At 37.6% G+C, this 15,033-nt stretch overlaps 1 protein-coding gene and 1 long non-coding RNA gene across 5 annotated transcripts in view; one reads left to right on the top strand and one right to left on the bottom strand.

Moving 5' to 3' along the window:
- Positions 1 to 2,783, bottom strand: part of LOC150007611 (uncharacterized) — a 54,163-nt gene extending 51,380 nt beyond the window's left edge. For both annotated transcript variants that reach the window (XR_016511830.1, XR_016511829.1), the window contains exon 1: positions 2,605 to 2,783. This is a non-coding gene — a long non-coding RNA (uncharacterized LOC150007611). The remainder of the gene's footprint in view (positions 1 to 2,604) is intronic.
- An 896-nt stretch (positions 2,784 to 3,679) lies between these two features.
- Positions 3,680 to 15,033, top strand: part of CDK19 (cyclin dependent kinase 19) — a 132,062-nt gene continuing 120,708 nt past the window's right edge. For 2 of the 3 annotated variants that reach the window (XM_090279756.1, XM_090279758.1), the window contains exon 1: positions 3,680 to 3,967. In XM_090279756.1, coding sequence (XP_090135882.1) covers positions 3,840 to 3,967 — 128 coding nt within the window. In that variant the 5' untranslated portion in view covers positions 3,680 to 3,839. The remainder of the gene's footprint in view (positions 3,968 to 15,033) is intronic. The other variant, XM_090279757.1, reaches the window with a different exon arrangement.

Here is a 15,033-nt window from a genome sequence, read left to right as displayed (position 1 = left end):
GAATGGCCTCATTGCAAATGCAGTGATAGATTCAGAGCTTAGCAGCTGGAGCCTCCCTGCAAGGAGATCTGAGAGGTATATTTTACAGACTTCACATTATTTTTAGGGCTGCATAATAACTCATTCATGGATGTGCCATAATTTATTTATTCAGTCCCTCTCTAATGGACATTTCTGTTGTTTCTAGTCCTTTGCTATTAGATACAATGCTCAGTGAATAACCTTGAATTATATCATCTTGCACATGTGGAGAATATTACAAATTTGGCTCCTGGAGAAGCACACCCTGACATAGAGATTAACATGTAATCAATTTATTACAGAGTGTTAATAAACTGAGATTACTACCTCTGGAAGGGAAAGAAAGAAAGCAGGATGGTGATTGAGAAGGCGGTCTGCAATGCATACTCAGTGATGGCCTCAGTCAACCTCACAAGGAATTCTGAAGATAGGATGACCCATTAGAGCTGTCCTAAAGTGAGGCCTTTATATCCGTGCATTAATTGGTCACTGAATGTAGGTTGCTCTAGGACAGCGATTTTCAACCAGTGTACTGCAAGAATTTTTAAAACATGCAATACTTGACTATTTTCTTAGGGGCAATGACCTCTTTTCTCTTAGATTGTCAAATAAAAAATAACAACAACCAACACAATAGCTGTTTGGTATGAATGAACCAAAATTATATGTATTTTGTGTCAGATCAGCACAAAATATACTTTTTGGTGTGTCACAAAATTTTAGTAATTAGTTTATGTGTGCCATGAGATGAAAAACGTTGAAAACTGCTGCCATAGGAAAATGGCATGACCTAGGTGGAGTGGCTCTTTAGCCGAAGCAATTTCTAAAAGGGGCTGACAACTTAAGGTTGTCTGTAGCAGCACTCCCAGAAGCTTGGAGATATACATCCTTCAGCTCTGATGGGGGATCTAAGAGGCAACATCACCACTTCCACCACAAGGAGTATAATTGTAGGATACTACTATGTAATTTTGATAGATGTTGCTAAGATCAAAATCTAATATGTACATTGGTGCATATTTTTCAAATATATACTTACATGAGCAATGTAGGAGAGTGTCTGTTTCCCATATCCCTGATAACATAGGATGTGGTCAAATTTTAAAAATTTTAAAAAACTTCTCATAGTCTCTATTTGATATTTTTACTAATATATTTGTCCACTTTTCATTTACTTCCAAGTACATATTCATTAAGACCTGGCTCTGTAATTTACTAGTTGTTTCAGTTTATTCAAATGTAAATTAGGAATAATACACAGCAGAATTTATAGGGATATTTTGAGGATATAATGAATGCAAAGCCCCTATTTAAAAATAGCAGCCAACCAAAAAATATTCTCCACATCCCATTATACACTGATGATTTCTAGATCTATACATTTAGGCCAGACTTTCTATTGGTAAGTAAAAATATTATTCTGCTTAATTGTTATTTCTACCTTGATGCTCCACAGGCATTTCAAATTCAACATGTCCCAGCCAAACTCATCATCTTTCTCTTAAAAATTGCTCCTATTCTTTTATTTCCTATTTTATGTTAAAGTAAAAAAATCTAGATGTCATTTTGGATTATTGTCTCCCCCTTACTCCCACATATTTAATTAATCCAGGTCTTGTTGCATTTGATTCATAATAATTCTGGTATCTGCCTTTTCCTCATAATCAGTACTGCCACTCCATGGTTCAGATTCTTGCATTTTACAAGTATTAATGCAATAGCTTTTTACTGTTCTTACTTTCCTCAAATCTATCCCAGACACTGTTGTCAGAAGGATTTTTTGAATACACAACACTTATTACATTATTCCTTAGCTCAAGTCTTCAATGGCTTCCTGTTGTTTATAGAATGATGAAATCTAAAACTTCTGCTTGGTATATATAGCTCTTCATAATTTGACCTCTGGTAATTTGTCCAGTCTCTTCTGAACCATTCCCTTCCCCTGCCTTAATCTGCAATATTCAAGCCAGTTATATTTCTCAGAATATATCATGTTCTTCCATGGTATATGTATATGCCAGTTCTGCCTGAAATAATAATTCTTTGCTCCCTACTTCCCCACTTGGCCTCCAAATAAGGTTCTTTACATTTTGGCTCAAACCTACATTCTTTGTGAAACCTACCTGGAGTCCTCAAGTAGTTCTTTTATTCTACCATTTCTCGCTGTACCCTCAACTTACTTTTGTTTGCATGTTTGTTTCAATAGGTTTTAGTTCCTTGACGGACGGAAAAAGATCAATTTTTTATCTGGTTTCTTCAGCATTTATCATAGTGCCTGGAAATTAGAGAAACTCAGATACTTCTTGATTTACTTTAAGACGTGAGGAAGTTTCTCAGGGAACTTACTGTTCTAGTAAATAAACCATCCTTCTCCCTCCTCCCTCTAGTTGTCTAGGTTTTTTTAGAACCTAGCAGGCAGGTCACTATTCATTTTTCTTACCACTTCAAGTAGACTTGACTGTTCCCTCCTTTGTGTTTCCACTGAACATCGTATATAAGGCCCGTCCTAGCAGCAATGTTTAAGATTGTATCCCAAGCACCTGACATGTTATGCACACAATAATGAAATAAATCAGTGTTTACCTCGATTAAGGACCTTTTCAAACATTCTAGGAGAAGGTCCCCATTATGCATACAGTGTAGAAAAACTTTACAATCCAAGTCGAGTGTTTTTTTTTTTTTTTTAAACGCTGCGTCGTGCAAGCTCTTTAATTGTCCTCAGATGATCCAACTTGGCTATGGAGACATCAAAAGTTAGGACACCGTGACTAGAAGGCCAAGAAAAGGATGACTGACTCCTAGAGCTCAGAAGTTATATGTTTTTCTTAGACGCTAGAACTAAAAAACAGCTGAATATTCGGTTTTTAAAATACGGTTATTGCATCGTCAAGATAAAAGATTAACCTATCAGGAAGAACTCAGCACATTCAATTACCAATCAAGAGCGGGAAAGAAGCCAAAGCCTGGGGATACCCACGCACCAACGAGGACGTCATTCTCTAGTCTCCGCCAATGAGCGGTTGGACAGGGGGCGTGGCAGCAGGCGGACCAATTGCTACACAAAACAATATGCAGTACAACTGTCCTAACCACAGTCCTCGCCTCTCAAACCACTGCAGTAAACTCCAGGATAAGCCGTTTGTTAAATCCATCGCCCAGGGACAGTTAATAGTGAAGTTCCTTCCTCGTACTAAAACAAGGGCCTCCTTTTCACCAGCTCCTACAGACTCGCAGAAAGAACTGCAACTTCGCGCTTCTACCTTCGCAGGAACTGCCCGTCAAGCTTTACCTGAGGGGGGGCGGGACGGTCTCGGTGCGCAGGCGTGCATGCCTTGTGGGAGGCCAGGCTGTAGCACCTCAATGCAGCCTGGGAGCTGTATTTCTTCTACTAGTGAAACTCGAGGGTTCCTGGGCTGCCAGAACTACATTTCCCAAGAGCCTCCGCGACCCCGGGGCGGGAGGACTTGTTCGTTAATGTGCTTAGGAAAGCCGCGGCGCGGCCCGGCCCACCAGGTTCCAAAACAAGGAAATGAAGGGGGGAGGCGGGACTGGGGTTGTCTGCGGGAGCTGCTGCCGTCCCCTCCTCGGAGGAGAGGAGGAGGAGGAGGAGGTGGAGGAGGTGGAGGAGGTGGCTGCCGCGATTGCTGAGGAATCTCTTGCTGAAGGCGGACCGCGAGGCAGCGGGCGGTGCGCGCGCGCGCGCCCGACAGGCAGCTGTTGGAGAAGTGGAGCCGCGGTCGCGGGGGGAGGAGTAGGAGGAGGAGGAGGGACTGAGCGGCGGCCCCCGTGTCCCAGTGCCTCTATGGGGGAAGCAGACAATGGATTATGATTTCAAGGCGAAGCTGGCGGCGGAGCGGGAGCGGGTGGAGGATTTGTTTGAGTACGAAGGGTGCAAAGTAGGACGCGGCACCTACGGGCACGTCTACAAGGCGAGGCGGAAAGATGGGTAAGAGCAGGGGCGGGGGAGTAAGCTTGCTCGGGTCCTCGCCCTGCCCGCCACCGCGCGGGATGGGTGGGTCGGAGCCCGGCCGGGCTCTGCCCGAGGGGCGAGGCGGAGGTGGTCGCGGCGCCGCGTCCCGGGGCGGACTCAGGGACGCGGGTTCTGCCCGACCCCCGCGCGGCCCCGTCGCGCCCCTAGAACTCTCGCGGCGCAGCTTAGTCGGGGGGCGTCGGTCCCGTCCCGGAGGGAGCTCTCCGCTTGCATGGAGCTGGCGGCGGGATGCGAGTTGGGACCTTGGTTGGAGATGGAGTTGTGGGGTCTGGTCTCCTGGGGAGACGTGGTGGACTAGGAGAGCTCCGCCGAGGAGTTGTCGCTCTGGCCCTGGGCTAGTGACGGTCGTTGTGGAACTTCCAATCGGCTGAGCTCCTCTCGGGGGCGGCGGTTTGAAACCTCGAGGAGGAGCCGGTCGGACGGCCGAGCGCCGGCGTCTCAGACAGCCTCGCGGGTCTGACCCTCTGGGCACCTCCGCCCTTGGGATCAGTCAGCTTTTTGGCCCCTCAGCGCAGTCCCACCCGTTCCTGTCGTGTACCCGGCGATTTCTCGACTCTTACCCTGATTTCGCTCTCTCACATTCTGAGTTCCGCACCTCCCTTCGAATGTAGGATCTCTTGAGAGATGAACCGCGTTTTGCCCGGAGAACGTAAGAGTTCGTCTAGTTCTCTGGTGACTGATTTTCCCCCACCTTGGGTATTCTTATGTCCTCCAATCCATCCTCTGCCAGATGACTGCGTGCTGGGGCTTATCTAGCGCCTAGATTATCCAGAACAGAATATGGAATGATACAGATCTGGGCCCGAACCTTTGTTTTCCTGGGAGTTGAGGGAGACCCGCAGGAAGCCCATTTGGAGGCCCTTACCGGTTATTTTGCTAGGAGAAGACTAGCTGGATAATGTACTGAGAAAGCCTCTCCTTCGTCCCGGAGGGCTCATGGACTTGCACTGCAGGACAGGTGGAACCAGCTCCCTGCCTCGGAGGGGTCGTTCATCACTGCCCATCCTGGCAGGAATTCCCCTCCCTCAGAGAGAGAGCTCCTAAGAACATCTACCTGTCCCTCTTAGACTTTATAAAGATGGTCAAACTTTATGGAAGAGTGTTTAGGATCTTAGCGGACCATTTCCGAATAAACTGAACGTCAATCACAATGACATTAATAAGTCTGAAGTGCTGCTTATGATAAGTTCTGAGCATCCTGTGGTAATAGATAGGATTGACTTATGAACTCTGGGACCAAAGTAGGTGGAAACGAAAAAGCATACTTGATAAATTGCTTTATCATAAAACGTGAAAATTACAAGGTACTATACAATGGAAAATACATTTTTCTTTTGTTTTAGTGAGCCCCATAGTATTCAGTTCTTGGTAGACTTTAAAAAAATAATTATTTTAGTTAATTGCTTAAGTGTCCTTGAATGTATATCTTGGAATGCGAAGTACTGTAATTAACTTTTATCAGTATTTTGTTTTTGGATTATCCACTCGTTATACTGGTGTTCCTGTAGACTCTTATTAATCAGAATTTTTGGGAAAGCACATCTCATTTTCTCAATTGGACATTGGCGTTACAAAACAAATCAGATGTGCTGTTTTTCATACTCCTCATGTGCTATACGTACTTGATCTGGAATTTTAGGTTATTTTGAATTTTTTATTTTTGTAAAATAGACAAGTTTTGAGAAAAGTTAAAAAGTTTGCTTCTGAATTATGTTTGAATAGCACAGGCTGCAACAAAAACCAGATAATTTAATCCCTGCTTCTATTTGTTCTTTTGAAATATTTTCCTCTAATAAAGTTCCTGATTCAAATACACTTCCTTTTTGAGTGAAATTTGTTTGACTAGAATTAAGAAAAATTCTTTAGTAAAGATAAGTTTGTGTATCTTCAAAATATTATGCTTCAAAGAAAACTTTTAAGGTCTGAAAACATTAGTTTTCAATCACTATATTACATATATGAAAAATTAAAATAAAGGTTTTTCGTTTTTTTTTTCTTAGACCAAAGGTCTAGTTGAGATTTAAGGCTAAATACCTGTAGCTCTTGTGTCTTGTAGCAGGATTAGTTTGATTTTCATTGATACCAGCAATTTGAAAGAAAAAAAATATTCAGTGGTGGTTCTAAACTGTCACACGGGTTTGCATAATAAAGCATTTTACACGCTGATCATGGTAAATTACAGTTTAGCTCTTTCCAGAATTTATTTGGTTAACTTAAAAAAATACACCTCTACTTTAGGGAGCAAGAAAAATCACAAGGGTATACCTTAAGAGAAATTATTCCATTTTATGTCTAGTGTGGTATACCATATAACCAAGAAATTGTTCAGGTCTTTAGAAGAAACACTGGAAGAAGTAATGTAACATAAAACATCATTAGAAAAGCTTTTGCTTATAGTTTAATATTACAATTTACAAAACTTTAGACTTATTTCCTTTGAAATATATAATTGTATCTTAGGGTGCATTAAACAACAGACTGGAGAGTGCAAGATTTACATCTGGGATTTTCATCTTTAAATGTTATTTGTTCCATCTTTTTATTTTGAAGGAAGAGAGTCTTGACCTAACTATCCTTTAAAAAAAAAAAAAAATAGAATCAGGCTTAAGTTATTCTTGAAGAGAAACAAGTTTAGAATATATCCAGACCTTTTAGTATGAGAGAATTTGTAATAGTTTTTCTTTCAACATTAGTAAAAAGTCACAGGTAACAGTTTATGGTTACAAATCTTGAGGCTGTATTTCTCAATTTTGAAACACTTTCTTTTGATTAATAGAGGAATATTATTAAAAAGTCTTTTGTCAGTAAGAGTTTCAGACAACATGATTCCATAGACCAGTGTTGTGTCTGAAAACTTGTACCCAACAATACTACTATTCAACTTTGCAGACATTCATGTAGTCTCTTGAACCATTTCAATAAAAGAATGCTCCTTTTTGGACATGTTTTTGAAAGATACTTAGTAATTGAAAGTGAAATGGCTGACAGAGATGTCAGAGTTTCAGTTTTGCCTTAGGGTTTCAGATGAGTAGGTGACTATATGTCCTAATGTGTATCATGAAATCTTTCACAAATGTAGGTAAATAATAGATACAATAGTGTTTGTTAGTTTTTGATGGATTTTTTCACATTTGGTTGGTTTAGAAATAGATGATTGTATTTGCATTTTTTTTTTTTTTTTTGGAGACCTCCTGAAGATTAAAGATGTATCAGTATGATCATAGCATTTTAGAACTTTTAGGAGTTTTAGGTCACATAGTCTAATTTCCTCTTTTTACAAATGCGAAAACCAAAGCCTTCAGAAGTTAATGCCCATAGTTTCACAGCAAAGACAAGCCTGAAATCCAGATCTCTTGCTGATTATTGTTGCATTTCTAATACCATGGGAGGAAAAACAGAAAAGACCTTTAGTTTTGACAATCTTATTGTATAAGCTTTTTCCATGCGAAGAATAGATCTATACCAAAAAATAGGGAAGAGGGAAAATAATCACATATGAGGGACATTTTTAACAAGTAGGCATGCAGGCTTGTGGATTCTACCACATGTAGCTGCTTCTCTTTATCTGGTTTCTATTCATCCTCACTGTCATTACTTTTGGCCATCTTCTGATTTGCACAGTAGCCGATTGGCCGCAGTCTTTCCTCACTGTTGTCCAAGATCAAAGTTGCTGCCAGTGTTATTTTCCTACAAAATAAAATCAATCATGTTATATCTCTTATTGGAAAACTGGACATTCTCTTTGGTTCATATAATCACATCTGATCTTAATTCCTTAGTTTGGCATGTAAAGGTATTTGTATTCATATCCTAAAGTCATTCGTCTACAATTTTTACACCTGCCACTAGCTCCCTCATTTTTTCCAGTGTGTTCAAGCCATATGCTTTGTAGCATTGACCTAGTCATATTTTTTAGACCTTGCTAAGTCCTTTTCATATCTCATTTTCTTTTTTTTGCATTCAAATTAGGATGGCGTTGCTCTGCCATTTCTCCTTTTTTCTACCTCTCACCCCTACAGACCCGGCAAACTCCTAATTCAGGTAGCTTTTCTTCTAGAAGTCTTCCCTTATTCATCCGGTATACTTGGTAGCTGTGCTTCTCTCCCTCTTTTTTTTTTTTTTTACAGTGTGTAATATCACTGTAAGTGATAGTAATCTGCCCCTTAAACTATTGCTATGAATGTATGATCATCATTCTATTTCCTGTGCCTTGTTCAGGGTTGGGCATATAATGCACACTCGATTTTTATTTCATTTAAAAAATGCCCTAAATTGGTAAATGTGCTTCGCTGATATTTTTAGTAATTGTTTTTGAAAGCCTGAAAAATAGTGATGTTGTATAAGGTAAGTGGTTAAATGTAAATATTTCTATAGCACTAACTAGGTCTAGTGTAATTTTTTCCTAAGAAATGTGCTTTTCAAGACAATTGGAACATTTCTTCTATTTGATTGATAAAGAACATAGGTGAATTTTTTGGGATAATTAAGCATTTTTTTTGTTTTTTTGTTTTTGTCTTTTAGGCCAGCATTCAAACATTTAAGAACTTTTTTTGATATTATGGATATATGTTAAAAAATTAAGTATCTTTAATACTTAATAAATCAAGTAGACACTGGTTATGTTTAATTGGTTCTTCATTTATGCACTGTAGGCCTTTAAAACTTTATTTTCAAGGCCCAAGAGAAATAAATGTTCTTTTCAATGAAATTGAGCAGTGGTTGACAGGCTTTTTCTGTAAAGAAATGGATATATGTATTTTTGGCTTTGTGGACCATACCGCGTAGGTCACAATTACTAGAATCTGCTGTTGTAGCGCCAACGTATCCACAGATAATATGTAAACAAATAAACTAGAATGACTTCTTTGTAAATAGAACCTTATTTACAAGAACAGGTGGGGGGCTGTAGTTTGCCATCCCTTAGACTAGAGTGATGCCCAGTAGAACACTCTGCAATGATAAAAATGCATCTGTGTGAGAAATGCTCACAATAAAAACCGGGACACAGGACTTGAGCAGCAAAGCGAGGCTTTTATTCACGAGTCTGCAGAGTTGGGGGCACCCTCAGCCAGGAGAATGTGTGTGCAAAGTAGACAGAGAAAACTGGTTTTATAGTAATGCAATTAGCTCCTCCTCCCCTCTCCATTTCTGGTTACTCCATTACTGGTTACTCCTGAGTTACAATCTACCGAGATTATCTAAATGCCCCTTTTGTGATTTGTAAATATGCTAATGCTGTCAACTCCCTTCTCAGAGACCCTCTAATTACATTTGCCCTTAAGACCCTCCAACTACATTTGTCCTTTGTTACTAATGATTTTCTACTGGTTTGGAAGTCACTATTTCCTTGTTTCTTAACATCTGTGCTGTCCTGTATGGTAGCCTCTAGTCACATGTGGCTCAATAAATGTGATTAGTGTGCCTGAGAAACTGGCTAGTGCTACCATATTGGACTGCACAGATTTAGAGTTTTTGCAATGAGTGACTAAGCAACACGAATTCTCAAATTCATGAAGTGACTTTTTAATAAAAATGTATAAATGACAGTGTGGACAAATGAAATAGGGAAGATGTTCATGTCTCTTCTTTCAAGTTATAGGTGAAATTTTGAGGCTGAAGTAGTTTGATAAAACAAACCAGTATTGGAACTGAAAAACTCAATTTGTGAATGAAATAGGATATTTTTCAAAATATTTTGTAAAATAACAGAAAAACAAAAAGGAATGTGTGTTTAGTAAATAATAAGTTCATGTGCATAAAAAGATACATAATGTAATGTCAGCCTCCCCTTTGCTACCTTTTTCCTTTTCTAGAATGAACTATTCTTGGTTTTCCTTTTTAGAGAGATTTTCTTGGGGGTTGTGTATTTAATGATAAATGGTAGTATACTTTCTTCTCTTTTATTTGTTTTTAGAGAGAGGGGAAAGTAGGGAAAAAGAGAGAAGAAACATTGACATATGGGAGAAATATTGATCAGTTGTGTCTCTCACACCTCCAACTGGGGACCTGGCCTGCAACCCAAGCTGGGAATTGAACCAGCAACCTTTTGATGCGCTGGCTGGCACTTAATCCACTGAGCTACACTAGCTAGGGCTTTTCTTTATATTTTTTATCCTTAAATATAAGTTGAAGATGATCACATATCTTATGTACTGAGATACCTAGTTCCTCTTAATTGTTTCATTGCATTGCATTGAATTTATTTATCCCTCTTGAAAGACATTTAGGCCATCTCCAGTCTTTTGCTAGTACTAACACTGCAGTGAATATTCTAGTAGGTACAGTATAGCTGTAAGTTAAATTCCTAGAAGCTGTTTACCTTTGGAAGAGCTTGAAATGATTTGTTAATATCATGCTGTACAAAATATAAATTTCTAAAGACAAGAGAGGGAGCTGAGAATAAGGAAGAGAAATGTCACAGCTTTAAAAATAATTATTAATACATAAGAATGAGCTATAATCATTAGTTTGCTGTAGGACATGCAAATTACTGATTTAGCGGCATGAGAAAAAAGAGACAGTTATGGGAAGGTTTCTGATGAATTAAGAATTTTTACTTTTAATGTACTATATTTTTGAACTGGATATGCTGGATAAAAAAATTAATATGTGATGTTAAATTGTGTACTGGTTTTGCAAAATGCACCAGTAGTGCAGTGAAGGTTAAGTATCAATATAGAAGACTTAGGCAACCCATTAGAATTTGACATTTTCTTGGTGGTTAAATGATTAGAATCAGAGTATTTGGCTAACGTGTTTTTAAAGATTAGCTTGTTCCTTATCTTGTCATGTTGTGACTGTAATGTTAGTGTTGCTTTTGATTTCTGAAACAAAGGGACAAGACACTTGTTTTTCAGAGAGCATTTAAATATTTTGAAGAACTAGCATGACTATATCTTTAAAAACAGGTAGTTTTTTCAGTATAGAACCATAAAGAGGTAGCTGACAAAGCTATTTAAAGATTTTTATAAATAGCTGATAGTCCAACAGTTCCTGTAATAGCTGTTTTGAGCATGCATTGTGCAGGATAAAAGAGCGTCTCAAGAGAGACCACAGGATGTAATTCAGGATACAAGTGTGCAGCAGTAGTTTTTATTAAGGGTCTGAGTTCTTATCCAGAAGTCAGTGATGGACCAAAGAGAAATAAAAACCTGTGAAGTTCTCAAATAATTGCTGTTCTTTTAAAATGTTTTAGATTTCTAATATATGAAGTCCTTCTAAAGGAAGAATACATTTTCTTTATAGAGGCTTTAAACATGTTGTGTATTTTCTATTTAAAAATATTTTTTCAATGAGACTTTGTTGTTGATGATCTCAGTTACCAAGCTGAATGTGATTAAGAGACGGATTTAATTACCAAGTAGGCTAGCTACCCTTGTTTTGTCTGTGACCACAGACCAAATCTCTGTTATGGCAAACAGTTTTGCAGACATTTGTAGATATTTACATTTGGATAGAAAGGTAAGTCCTGGCTGTTGAAAAAATAAGGTGAATTTTGGCTTTATAGGGTGTTAATTGCCTCTTTCTGTCATTTTTGTTATGATTGTTGAATATGCTCACCCATGAAAGTACCAAGCAATTTGAGGCACAAAGTTTGTTGCTTTTTATAGAAGTTACTTTCCTCTTCCCCTTTTTGTTTTGTAATGTAATTATTATAGTTTCATTTTAAGAGTGACCTAAACACTGAATGAATTTTAATTGTTTTGGATTTAGGTGCAAATTAAAAAATATATTGACTTTTCTTCTGAAAAGTTATACAGAGTGGGGCAAAAATAGGTTTACAGTTGTGAGTACATGAAACAGTTTATTCTTGTGTTACTTATTATTGTATTATTTTCCATATGAACAACTGTAAATCTTCTTTTGCCCCACCTTGAATGTAATTTGAGCTTGTGTAACTTAGAAAACCAGAGTTCTATTAATTGATTTCACGGCAAGTTTTAAATTTTTATATTATATTTGTATCAAAGTGGAAATATTTTTATGCTATTAAATTTTGTCGAGTAGTAGTCGCACATGATTAACAAAAACTCCAACAGTACAATTGTACATGAAAGGAAAAGTAAAAGGCTTCTTACTGTCCCCTCCCAAATCCTCTTCACTTCTCAGGGGGAACTAGTGTTAACTGTTTCTGTTTTTAGTTTTGTTGATAGCATTATAACTTCAAGTGTTATACATATAATTCTGTTTCTTGATTTATCTATTTTAGGCAGTTTGTTAACTTTCAACTGGAAAAGCTGAACAATTTTGAGAAATCTCATTGCCACCTATTTTCTCTTTTCCCACCTCATCCTTGATATTTATTATATTACCTTTGTTATTTTTAACTTTTTATAGTGAATACTTCTATGACTTTAAATTATAAACTTAAATTTCTTTTTCTTGATTTATCAAGATATTATATGTGGTCTTCCTGATATGAATGTTAAGGAAAGTAACACATTTCTTTTAACTTTTTTTCTCTATCTCCTGATTTTTAAAGTATAATTTTTATAGCATCCTGGTTTATTCATTGCTTTTTGTCTATGGATTGATTCTAAAAAGTGAACATTGGAAATCATTCAGAAGCCTTAAAATATTATGATTATGAAATTTATTTATTGCTGAATTAGTGTATTGAGACTCATAGAGAAGGAAGTGTAATCTTGTGTATTAAATAAGTGCTTCTTGAAATAAGTATAAAGGCCTAGTGGATAGTCTTAATTTATTTTACCCTTCAAGTCTTCTGTGTCATACTCAGCTACTAGTATTTCTTAATATCCCATGTGTGGTTTTTGTTGGATTCCTTTTTTTTGTTTTGTTTTGTTTTTGTTTAGTTGAGGACATCTTTTTGAGTAGCTTTTTCGTATAGCATGTGTAGATTTTCTGAGTTCTTGCATGTCTAATATTTATTGTGTCTTCATTCTTCATTATAGTTTGGCTGAATATAGAATTTTATACTAAGAATATTTTTTTCTCAGAACCCAATACTATTTTCATGTCTCTGGTGTTTTTTTTTTTTTGAAGCTTGCTTCTCTGCAATCTCAGGATTTTTCACTGTGTGCGTGCGTGCAGTCTAAAATTTCACCAGTCTGTCTAACAAATACAGGTTTTTTAAAAGAAATGATCTGGGTTTGTTTCCTGTCCTTAACAGATTTTTTTTTTTTTTATGCATACAATTTGAACTTTAAAAGTTAAAAAGTGGTATTTAGTAACTTGAGTTGCACTTCTCCTATTTCATCCTGCAGTGCTTCAGGCCTCTTTCTATCATGCCAGTTTCTATGGATCCTTCAGTAGGCTCTTTCTTTGTTTTTGGTTTAGGGCAGTTATTATTTTCTGTTATTTATTTGGTTATTTCCTCATCTCCCTCTGTTGCTTCTCTTGTTCTCTTCTTCAGGTATGCTTATTAAGAAGTTTTGATCTTTTGAGTTCTATCTTCCATGTCTCTTAAATTTCATTCTCAAAATTTTTACCTTTTTTCCCACTCTACATTCTGGAAGATTTCCTTTATTTAATCTTCTAGATTACTAATTTGGACTTTGGTGAAAGTTACTATTCTTTTATAAAGCATGACCTGAAATCGGGAGTCTGACTGACTGAGTTCAATAGGGCATTGGTTTAATAAAATTAATTCCTTATTAATATTTAGGTTATTTCTAGTGTTTCATCATTATAAAAAAATTTTCAGTACCATGCACTTTTTTCCCTTAATATGTTTCTTATAAGCTGAATACTAGGCCAAGATAATGGAAACATTTTTCTGTTTTCACTTACATAGAAATTATATTTGTTTTACATCTGTGTAGGGAATTTAAATCATAATAACTTACCGATTTTTACTTTCTCTCTGGCACTGTGCTAACTATAAATGTGGGACCTGTGTTTATAATATAGTTGACCTTTGAACAACACAGCTTTGAACTGCATGGGTCCACTTATATGTGACTTTTTTCTTTTTCTTTTTTTTAAAGAATGGTTTCTTTCTTTTTTTATTTTTTAATATGTTTTATTGGTTATGCTGTTACAGTTGTCCCAATTTCTTTTCCCTCTGCTCCCCTCCACCCAATGACACCCCCTCTCCCTTAGTCCATGCCCGTTGGTTGTGCATATAGTTCTTCTCAACATCTTCCTGTCTACTCCACTCCCTCCCACTATGCTTCTTAATTCCTGTACCATCTCCCCCCTTTCCCCCTTCCCCTGCCCCGCTGACCTCCCCCCATAATGTTCCCCATACCTATAATTCCCTTCCCACTCTCGTTGCCTACTTAGTTTTCCTTTGTTTCAATTCCCTAGCTTCTGTCGTTGGTTGTTGTGATACAGTTTTCATTTTAATGTTCATAGTTTTGATCCTCCTTCTTCTAAACAAGTCCCTTTAACATCTCATGTAACAGTGGTTTGGATCTAATGAACTCCTTCAGTTTTACTTTGTCCTGGAAGCATTTTCTCTGCCCTTCTATTCTGAATGACAGCTTTGCTGGATAGAGTAATCGTGGCTGTAGGTTTTTTCTTTTGATTACTTTGAATATTTCTTGCCAGTCCCTTCTTGCCTGCAGAGTCTCCTTTGAGAAGTCAGATGATAGTCTAATTGGGACCCCTTTGTACATAATTCCCTTCTTTTCTCTTGCTGCTTTTAAGATTCTCTTTTTAGCTTTAATTTTTGACATTTTGATTATAATGTGTCTTGGTGTGGTTCTCGCTGGGTCCAGTTTTTTTGGAACTCTCTGTGCTTCTGGGACCTGTAAGTCTTATTTCCTTCCCCAAGTTAGGCAAGTTGTGCTTCATTATTTTTTACATAATTTTTCAATTTCTAGTTCTTCTTCACCTTCTGGCAACCCTATAATTTGGATGTTTGCTCTCTTATAGTTGTCGCAGAGGTTTCAGAGCTTCTCCTCGTTTTCCTCACTTTTTGTTTCCTCTTTCTGCACTGGTTGACTGTTCCTTCCCTCTGTTCCGATTTGTTGATTTGATTCCTGGTTTTCCTTCCCTCACTACTTGTTTTGTATGTGTTTTCACTCATTTCAGCAGGACTAGTCCTCATTCCT

The sequence above is a fragment of the Furipterus horrens genome, unplaced genomic scaffold, assembly GCF_987537825.1.
Source record: "Furipterus horrens unplaced genomic scaffold, mFurHor1.1.pri manual_scaffold_6, whole genome shotgun sequence".
Taxonomy (NCBI): Eukaryota; Metazoa; Chordata; class Mammalia; order Chiroptera; family Furipteridae; genus Furipterus; species Furipterus horrens.
This window is presented reverse-complemented; position numbering and strand designations above follow the sequence as displayed.